This window comes from Lethenteron reissneri, chromosome 49 (genome assembly GCF_015708825.2).
Source record: "Lethenteron reissneri isolate LAM-NWPU_2019-01 chromosome 49, ASM1570882v1, whole genome shotgun sequence".
NCBI lineage: Eukaryota > Metazoa > Chordata > Hyperoartia > Petromyzontiformes > Petromyzontidae > Lethenteron > Lethenteron reissneri.
The window spans coordinates 10,373,479-10,384,025 of NC_083827.1; the positions used below are offsets into that span (position 1 = coordinate 10,373,479).

The 10,547-nt window shown below is 59.7% G+C and overlaps 1 protein-coding gene across 1 annotated transcript; it reads right to left on the reverse strand.

Annotated features, from left to right (window-relative positions):
- Positions 1 to 2,827: 2,827 nt before the first annotated feature.
- Positions 2,828 to 7,192, reverse strand: TRHR (thyrotropin releasing hormone receptor). Its single transcript, XM_061572023.1, has 3 exons — positions 6,906 to 7,192; positions 3,653 to 4,690; positions 2,828 to 3,325 (listed from the first exon to the last, which is right to left on the reverse strand). Exons 2-3 carry the CDS (start codon positions 4,556 to 4,558, stop codon positions 2,828 to 2,830), a joined length of 1,404 nt encoding a protein of 467 aa, XP_061428007.1. The 5' UTR covers positions 4,559 to 4,690; positions 6,906 to 7,192.
- Between the last annotated feature and the right edge of the window lie 3,355 nt (positions 7,193 to 10,547).

The following is a 10,547-nucleotide window of genomic DNA, read 5'->3' on the forward strand; positions in this document are numbered from 1 at the left end:
CGTCCGAGTTCTTTCACTGATGAGCTGATGATGTTTTTTCGTGTTTTGTTTTACCGCGTTTTTAACTGCTAGAGCGCATCGTAAACAATAACCACATTATAATAGCAACCACATTGTTATAATCATAACCACTTTGTTATAATCATGACCACATTGTTAACCATTGAACACCGCTGTGAACTGTTTAAGCACATTAGCAATTGTACTGTCATGTTAAGTTCACGGCTCTGGGAGGTGTACAACCACTTTGGTAGCTGTTCGTACGCGAGTCGCCAGACCGGGAAGGCTTAGAGCCACTCATCCAGTGGGTTTGAAACTTCACCGAAACCTGCACCCGTTTGGTTCTCAATAGTTAAACAAATCACAAAGTTAATAAACACTTAGGGTTTGGTGAAACAAAGCCATTTTTGTACCTACGTGCCAAATTTGTGTTTTCGATCATTTATCTTAAAAAATCAATTTCACCATGTCTCGCACCCCCAGGGGGTTAAGAACCACTGCTCCGACTGAATACGGAACCCCAATAGTCTGGCCCGACTCCATAGCCTCCAGGCCGCTGGAGAGCAACGACCGGGCCACTCGACAGAACCCCGAGCGAGAGATTCCGCGTCAACTTGGGCAGGACAGTGACCTCGCTCCCTGCACGGGAGGATCCCACCGCCGCCAGCACGGGCGACGTGCAGGAGGGCGGGGGTCGAGATGGGGGTGGAGTTGGGGTGGAGGTGGGGTGGAGATGGGGTGGAGATGCGGGTGGAGATGGGGGTGGAGATGGGGTGGAGATGGGGGTGGAGGTGGGGTGGAGTTGGGGTGGAGATGGGGTTGAGTTGGGGTGGAGATGGAGTGGAGTTGGGGTGGAGTTGGGGTGGAGTTGGGGTGGAGATGGGGTGGAGCTGGGGTGGAGTTGGGGTGGAGATGGGGTGGAGATGCGGGTGGAGATGGGGGTGGAGATGGGGTGGAGATGGGGGTGGAGGTGGGGTGGAGTTGGGGTGGAGATGGGGTTGAGTTGGGGTGGAGATGGAGTGGAGTTGGGGTGGAGTTGGGGTGGAGTTGGGGTGGAGATGGGGTGGAGATGGGGTGGAGTTGGGGTGGAGATGAGGGTGGAGATGAGGGTGGAGATGAGGGTGGAGATGAGGGTGGAGGTGGGGGTGGAGATAGGGGTGGAGATGGGGGTGGAGATGGGGGTCGAGATGGGGGTCGAGATGGGGTGGAGATGGGGGTGGAGATGAGGGTGGAGATGGGGTGGAGATGGGGGTGGAGTTGGGGTGGAGTTGGGGTGGAGATGGGGGTGTAGATGGGGGTGGAGTTGGGGGTGGAGATGGGGTGGAGATGGGGGTGGAGATGGGGGTCGAGATGGTGGTGGAGATGGGGGTGGAGATGGGGGTGGAGATGAGGGTGGAGATGGGGGTGGTGATGGGGGTGGAGATGGGAGTTGAGATGGGGGTGGAGATGCCCCCCCCCCCGGGACCTCTTCAATCACTCGGCTCCCAGCGGATTCCAATGGTTGCCAAACAAACTGTAACAAACCAAAACCTCGGAATCTGGACGCACGCCAAAAGCAAGGCCATACTCGAACCGGGCAAACTTTGCCGAGAAGCCGTCGGCCCACATCGCTCCTGGATACGCGTCATCCTCAGGGGCGGGGGGGGGGGAATCAGCCGTCTCGTCAAGTCCGTGACCGCCGTAGAAGAGGCGTGCGGCTCCCCGCCTAGACGCAGTCGGCTGCGACCGCGAGAGCCCTGGCCGTCACGACGCCCGACATCGAGGTCCTTGTCCCGGGGAGAGACGGGGGTCGACACGGTCTCGACTCGAAGGCACCGATGACGAAGCTCGCGAGCCGCATCTCCGTGCCTTGAGCGCACCACGGCGCCGAGCAGAGCTTGCCCTGGCGTTGGTGACATCGAGTCCACAGTGAACCTAAACACCAGACAGGTTACCGGACTACGTTGTGGGGGGTGGGGGGGGGGGGGCACGGAGCGTGGCCGTTCCGTGGTCTGACCACCCCGAGCGGACACGGAGTTGCCGCTGCCTCTTGGCCGGCACCGCGCACGGCAGGCGCCGCGGTGCCGATGGCACGGGGGAGGGGGACGCACGGAGCGCCTCGTGTCCCCGTCCCCGTCGATTAGCCTCGGGGCCGGATGCAAAGACCTTCCCCCCTCCAACCCCCTTCCCTCATTCCCTCCCACCCCCTCCCCTCCTTCCCCCCTCCCCTCCTTTCTTCCCCTCTCCTCCCCCCCTCCTCCTCATTGCTCTCCCTTCAGTGTGCTTTAGAGATCCACATTTTAGCTGATTTCATCTTTTACATTGTACAATGTTTGGAGTGATTGATATTCCATCCGAAATAAACCTTGAAGGAGAAGCAGTTACCCGATTAACCGCTCCGTTACCGGTTTAACCGCGCCCCCCCCCCCGGCCCCCCACCACCAACTCCCACCGCCCCGCTCGAGGTTGATTTGGAATTCCAGAGGTGGAGTCACTCCGCGACAACCGCAGTGCAGAGTTAGCCCGCATCAGCAGTGGCAACTGCTGCTGATGCTGCTGCTGATGCTGCTGCTGATGCTGCTGCTGATGCTGCAGCTGCTGATGCTGCTGCTGCTAATGCTGCTGCTGCTGATGCCGCTCAAAGTCATGACCTCAACTCAAGATGACCGTCAAGGTCGTGACCTCGACTCCAGATGATGCTCAAGGTCACATGGCCTCAACTCAAGATGACGCTCAAGGTCACATGACCTCAACTCAAGATGACCGTCAAGGCGGTAACCTCGACTCAAGATGACCCTCGAGGTCGTCACCTCGCCTGTGGGTGAGCCTGGAGGTCGCGACCTCATCTCTAGGCGATGCTAAAGGTCGTGACCTCCACGTCCCCCGTGTCTCGCTCGCCGAAGGTCACGCACGTGACCCCGATCCCGTTCCCGTGTGCGGCGCACGCGCTAACCCCCCGTGGCGCGCGACCTCCCCTCCCCCGCCCCTCCTCCTCATCCTCCTCATCTCGCCCGCGAGCCCTCGGGCCTCCTCGGCCACCAGCCGCGCTCGCTGCCCCGCGGGCCCCGCGGGCCCCGGGGCCCCCGCCGCCCGGAGGGCACGGCGGGCACACGCGCCGCCACGGGCACGCGCAGAGCTTGCGGAAGGCGGCGCGGAACTTCTGCGACATGAGGCTGTAGACCACGGGGTTGCACGCCGAGTTGAGGTAGACGCAGAGGCGGCAGCAGAGCACGAACCACGAGTCGGCGTACGGGGGCGACAGGAAGGAGTTGACGAGCACCAGGGTGCGATAGGGCGTCCAGAGCAGCGCGAACAGCGCCACCACCACGGCCAGCATCTTCACCACCTGGGAACATCGACATCATCACGGACATCATCACATATGACATCATCATCACCGTCACAAACATCATCACCGCATATGGCATCATAACAATCATCAAGACCACCAGCACCTATGACATCATTATAACTACCATCATCACCATCACCACATATGACATCATCATAACAACCATCATCACCATCAGCATCACCACCAGCACCACATTTGACAACTACCATCGTCATCGCGAGCACTACCGCATATGCCATCACCACCTCACCACCACCACCACCTCCACCAGCAGCAGCAGCAGCAGGAGCAGCAGGAGCACGGCGTGTCCGGGCGCACCTGCTTGCGCGACGCGAGCGCCGACTTGGAGCGCCGGCTGCTGCACAGCAGCAGCAGCCGCCCCGCCTGCCCGGCCGCTCCAGCGCCGCCAGCCGCTGCGTCCGCGGGCCCCCAGCGCTGCGCGGCGGTGTCCCCGGGCCCCTTGGAGGGCATGGGGCTCATGAAGAGGACGCGCCCGATGAGCGCGTAGAGCGCCGTGGCGAGCGCCAGCGGCAGCGCGAAGAAGATGGCGAAGTCGATTAGGTAGATGGGGAGGTAGAGGCGACGCGACACGCGGTAGCCGCAGTAGAGGCCGCCCGTGGCCTCCTCCCGCTGGAGGTCAACGAGGAAGAACCAGACGACGCAGTAGAGCGCCGTGAAGGCCCACACGAGCGCGATGATCTTCCTGGCGCGGCTCGCCGTGCACAGGAACTGCGCGCGGATCGGGTGGCAGATGGCGATGTAGCGCTCCGCCGTGAACGCCGTGATGGAGCACGAGGAGGCGTTGATGCCCAGGTACTGCAGGTAGGTGATGGAGAGGCAGCCAGCCTGGCCGAACACGTAGGTTCCCGCCAGGCTCTCGGCCACGTTGGGCAGCCCCGCGCTCACCAGCACCGTGAGGTCGGCCACCGCCAGACTCACGAGGTAGCAGTTGGTGGGCGTGCGCATGGCGCGCGTGGTCAGCACCACGACCACCACCATGGCGTTGCCCACGATGCCCGCGGCGCACACGAGCAGCACCAGCAGCGCGCTCACCACCTGGAACTCGAGCGAGAGCCGCTGCGGCTGCTGCTGCGTGCCGCCGCCCGTGCCGTTGGAGGAGGCGTTCACCTGCTGCTGCTGCAGCAGTAGCAGCATCTGGAGGTGATGGCCGAAGGTGACGTTCAGAGTCGGCGGCTGCGCGCTCCACTCGACCACGCGCCCCATGCTGCCGCGCGGTCTCGCGGTGACCCTCCCCTGGCGTCCCCTGGAGCCCCCTGGTCCTCCTCGGCACCCCGCCTGGGTGCCTCACCTCGCAGAGCGCGCTCGAAGGGGCTCAAGCCACAGAGCTGCAGGTGGCTGTGCGCAGGAAGCAAAGCGGATTCATTTCGTGCGACCTCGACCCGACAGCGGCCCCTGTGCGCACGCGCCCAGAGCGGTGGTGCAGCGGTGATCGCGCTTAGCTACGAACTCGGCGATACAAATTCGACTTCCGCTCACGAACCATTAAACAGCGGCGAATATTTAAACCCGCCTTGGGCTTCCCCTAGGTCGGCTCAGCCTGAAACTACTACAGTGCGATATGTGAACGTCAGCACTGTGGAGACAAAGGCGGGGGGGGGGGCGTGGTGTCGCCCGCCCACCCCCTCGTGTGCCGTGACAGCCTTAATAGGTGCTCGCTAACACCACTTGCCCCAACAGTCTCTCTGGGGGATGTTTGTCTTTGCTCACAAAGTCGCATTAATACGCACGCATGCGCACCACAAGGCAAATATCCCCCGTGTCGCCTTAACAGACTCTTGGTGCAAGTCCTCTATAACACGCATGGCATACGCATGACACACGCATGGCACACGCATGACACGCGCATGGCACGCGACGGCGTTTGAGGCCAGAACCGTCCACGGCCGCCTTTGTCTCTCCAGTGCTGATGTTTACACTTTTCACAGCATACTCATTCATGGCTGAGTCGACCTAGGGGATGCCCAGGACCGGTTCAGATAATCGGCAATGGGCCATGAGCGGGAACCAAACTCGGGTCGCCTGGTTTGGAGCGCAGCGCACTGACCGCCGCGTCACCGCTCCCCACCTACACACACACACCTACACACACACACCTACACACACACACACATACACCTACACACACACACCTACACACACACATACACCTACACACACCTACACACACCTACACGCACACCTACACACACACACACCTACACACCTACACACACACACCTACACACACCTACACACACACACTTACACACAAACACCTACACCCCTACACACACATCTACACACACACCTACACCCCTACACACACCTACACACACCTACACACACACACCTACACACGTCGGGGTTTGTGATGTCGGGGTTAGTGACGTCGGGGTGAGTGATGTCCGCCTTTGTCTTCCCACTGTTTCACACATCTCACCAGGTGCTCTCATTTCAGACCACTCGCCACTGATGTTAGCCGTGTCAGAGAGTCGAACTCGTCTCGCCGGCTTCCTCGTGAATTGCGCTAAGCACTTGCGCCACCGCTCCCTACGCGTTCACACCACACATGCACAAAGCCACACACACAACACAAACAAATATCCCCGCATCGCTTGAAAGACTGTTGGAGCAAGTGCTGTTCACGAGCACCTTTGAAGCCCTGCATGGCACGTAGAGGAGCGCTGAACTTATTTTGTACGATACGTAGCCAACTGTGCTCATCAGAGGGTAGCCAGCAACACCCCCGGCCGCCTTTGTCTTCCCGGTGGTGATATTTACACACCACACCGGGTATTAATTTGAGGCCGAGTCGACGTAGAAGAGACCCAGGACCGGTTCAGATAATCATCAGTGGTGTTGGCCGTGAGAGGGAATCGTACTTGCGTCGCTGGGTTCTTAGCACAGTGCGCAAACCGCTGCACCACCGCTCCCCGTACGCACACAGAGACACACGGAGACACACGGAGACAGACAGACGCACACAGAGACACACACAGAGACACACACGGAGACGCACACAGAGAGAGACACAGACAGACACACACACAGACACACACACAGACACACACACAGACATACACAGAGATACACACAGACACACACACAGACACACACACAGACACACAGACACATAGACACACACACAGACACACACAGACACACACAGACACACACACAGACAAACAAACACACACACAGATACACGCGAAGACGCACAGAGGCTCGCGTAGACACGCGCACACAGACGTGCGGGAGCTACAGGTGCGGGCAAAGGCCACGTCGAGAGCTCATTCTGAGCGAAGCCTCCGGCTTACAGCATCGCCTGTGCCCTGCCCAGACCGCCCCGAGCCCAAACCGCCCCGAGCTCTGACCCGGACCCGAGCCCGGACCCCCTGGCTCCGAGGACCCCTCGCACAACGCCCTGCGCGCGTCTCAGCGAAACTTCGCAGCTCCGGAGTAGAGACGACCCCCCCCCCCCATCTTCCCGCCCCCCCTATCCCCCCCCCCCCCCGCCAGGATCTCAGCGAGGGGTAGAATCCGTAGGGGGCTCGCACCCCCCCCAGCTTACCGTGGGGTGGCAGGGCTCGTGTGGAGAGAGGGGGGGGGGGGCTCCGCCCGGGCACGGTGGGCGCTGTCCACGCGGAAGGTGCTGAAGTGCGGCGCGCGCCGCTCACGCCGCGCTCCAATAAAGAGCCGGGCCGCGCATGCGCACAGCGGGGGGCCGGTACATCACTCAGGGACCCGGGGCGCACCAAAATAACCCCCCACCCATCCCGCTCGCCCCCCCAAATATCTTAGTAGGGGCGCGAAGCGAGAGAGCGCCCGGCGCATTCGAAATGAGCGGCGGTGACCCCCTCTGGGAGGACCACGGACTCATGAGGAGTTCACCTGACGAGAGCGAGGCGATGATGATGGTGTTGGTGATGATGGTGAGGTAATGATGGTGTTGGTGATGATGGTGAGGTGATGATGGTGTTGGTGATGATGGTGAGGTGATGATGGTGTTGGTGATGATGGTGAGGTGATGATGGTGTTGGTGATGATGGTGAGGTGATGATGGTGTTGGTGACGATGGTGAGGTGATGATGGTGTTGGTGATGATGGTGAGGTGATGATGGTGAGGTGATGATGGTGAGGTGATGATGGTGAGGTGATGATGGTGAGGTGATGGTGGTGTTGGTGATGATGGTGAGGTGATGGTGGTGTTGGTGATGATGGTGAGGTGATTGATGACACGATGATGATAAAGATTACTGATGATATGATGATTGTTGATGATTGATGGACATGGCAACACGATAACAGTGGTGTCGATGACGAGGGTGTGATTACGATGATGGCCAATGGTGACGTTTGATGAAGATTACGAAACGATGCTGACGATGTAGTGATGGTGATGAAGCGACGATACGATGACAGATGGTAAAGACTGATGATAGTGATCGAAAATGGCACAATAAGGTGTTTGATGACGTGCACTTGATGATTGAATGAATAACTAAGCTCCACGCATCACGATCAAAGCTAGAGTATTAAACTTCGAGACAATGTTTTGCGTACTGAGCTCTACGGCCCTTTTCCAGAAGCGACCTGGCCACAGATGACAGCCCAATGAAGCAGCAGCAGCTCATCATCATCATCGTGTGGAGAATGAAAGCGGCCAAATAATCTAAACGCACGATTCTCAATGTGAAGGGAGGACCTGGAAAAAAAATCCATGCGACCACGGGGAGAGAGAGAGACACGCAAACTTCAAAATGACAACAGGCGTCAGGGTCGGGAACAAACCCATGACCTCCTCGACATCAGGCGAAGTCGTTCGCATCTCGCCACCGCAGCACCCGAGGGACCACCCAGCATCTCGCAGCGCTTTCCGGGACGACTACTCGAGATCGGGGCCTGCTACCTGTTAGTCGCCATGGGAATGTGGAGTGACGGTTTAAGAGGAGGGGACACCTCCAGCGCCGCGGATGCAAGTGTCGGTGGATCACGTGGCCACCGGTCAAGCTCTGGGCGGCAAAGGGACCGCGAAGGTGGCAGTACAGCAAGCGGGCTCGTGCTCCCGTCTGCGGAGCTAGCAGACCGTCGATAGTTGGTCATCTCGCTGTGCGCGGCGAGACTTCTCCGTGTGCTCGGGTTTCCTCTCGCGCGCACATCGCTCCCTGCGAAGCGAATCTGCCAAAGAGTCTTGACGCGGGGACCCCTCCCGCCAGTGAGTCTCTCACTCCCCTCGCCATCACGCAGAGGCGCGTGCTTGGAATGACACCGAGAGACAGGAAGGTGTGAGCACGTGGATTAGAGGAAGACGTGGATTAGAGGGTTCAAGCATCGCGCTAGTTGTGAAGAGAAGCGAGTTGGTTTGGGCAGGACTCGTCACGGCCAGAAGAGATGCCGACAGCCGATTGGCCGAGACGAACAACTCGGCCCGATAGAGAACGCGCGCCGCAGAGATGGAGCAACGAAATGAGATCGGGTGCGAGGTGGGGTTGGCTGGACCGTAAGACACGGCGACTCGTTGGGCGGGGGGGGAGCCTTCATCCAGCAGTGGATTGGTCGGTTCGTGCACTCGACGCGGCTCCACGTGCGCTCACAGCCGGTGGCCGGCGCGGCAGGGACCACGAGGAGAGGAGAGAGCGCATGGGGAGAGAGAGCGTGGGGAGAGAGAGCGTGGAGAGAGAGAGAGCGTGGAGAGAGAGAGCGTGGGGTGAGAGCGTGGGGAGAGAGCGTGGGGAGAGAGCATGGGGTGAGAGCGTGGGGAGAGCGTGGAGAGAGAGAGTGGGGAGAGAGCGTGGAGAGGGCGTGGGGAGAGAACGTGGGGAGAGAGCGTGGAGAGAGAGAGCGTGGAGAGAGAGCGTGGAGAGAAAGAGAGCGTGGAGAGAGAGAGAGCGTGGAGAGAGAGAGCGTGGGGAGAGGGCGTAGGGAGAGATAGCGTGGGGAGAACGTGGGGAGAGAGAGCGTGGAGATGGAGATAGAGCGTGGGGAGAGAGAGCGTGGAGAGAGCGTGGGGAGAGAGCGCGGGGAGAGAGCGTAGGGAGAGAGAGCGTGGGGAGAGAGAGCGTGGGGTGAGTGAGAGGGCGTGGGGTGAGTGAGATGGCGTGGGGTGAGAGAGCGCTGGGTGAGAGAGAGCGCGGGGTGAGAGAGAGGGGCGAGAGAGAGGGAGATGGCCCTGGAGGGGAAACGTCCGGCCAGCAGCCTGGGCATCTTCCGCGCTCTGGTCGGAGCCAGGGTGTGTGGGCTGGAGTTCCGCCATGCGCGGCTGACCCACGCCGTGCCGGCCTTCAAGGAGCAGTGGGCGATGGAGGAGGCCGTGTGCTCGGTGGCAGATGACGGGGAGCTCTGCATGCTGTTATGAGCTACCCGTCGGAGGCCGTCGGACTGCGAGGGGGCTACGTACAGAACGAGAGAGTGACCGAGAGAATGAGCGAGAGAGAGAGCGAGCGAGGGTTACATAAATCCCGTTAAAAAATTTTTTTTACGAAATGATGAACGAAACAAAGTGCCGAATACACCGAGCATATTCTTGTTTCCACTGATCGTAAAAAAGAGAGAGCGTGGGGTGAGAGAGAGAGCGTGGGGTGAGGGCGCCCTCTGGTGTTGGTGAAGGTTACTGACACTGCGGGAGCCCCGTGGGCCCCAGGTTCCACGAGGCATTCATGATTTTTGATTCCTCGTGTTCACCCGGGAAAGCCTTGTCGAGTCTCAGGGCCTTGTCAGGGGAGTCTTGCCAATGATTGTGTCGTGGAGCGGGTAGGGGGTTTGTTGCTGCTGCTGTGTGCGACGCCAAATTAGTGATTTGCAGGTAACATGTTTTCAGCACTGCGATGTTGTTTAGCCCAATTTGCAGTTACATTGTGTGGTAGAGCTATGGGAGGAAACTGGAGAACCCAGAGGAAACCCATGCAAGAACACAAACTCCTTACACTCACTCAAAGACAAAGGCGCTGGAGGCAAGTGCTGTGAGCGAGCAGCGCCTATGAAGACCCACATGGCACCACGCCCGACTGCCTTTCTCATCAGTTGCTGATATTTACACATTGCACCACGAACTCATCTGAGGCTGAGTCGACCTAGGGGGAGACCCAGGAGCTGTTGGCCGTTAGCGGGGAATCGAACTCGGGTGTCCGGTGTTCATAGCGCGGCACGGTAACCACTGCGCCACCGCTCTCTTTACACTCAACGCTCAGTCACACACCCACGCAGAACAGGGGAG

Bases quoted from the DNA above. Each gene is read 5' to 3' on its own strand.
- TRHR (XM_061572023.1), bottom strand. From the start codon at position 4,558: ATGGGGCGCGTGGTCGAGTGGAGCGCGCAGCCGCCGACTCTGAACGTC. The intron at 3,326-3,652 runs GTGCGCCCGGAC...CGATGTTCCCAG, and splicing joins CGCTCGCGTCGCGCAAGCAG to GTGGTGAAGATGCTGGCCGT.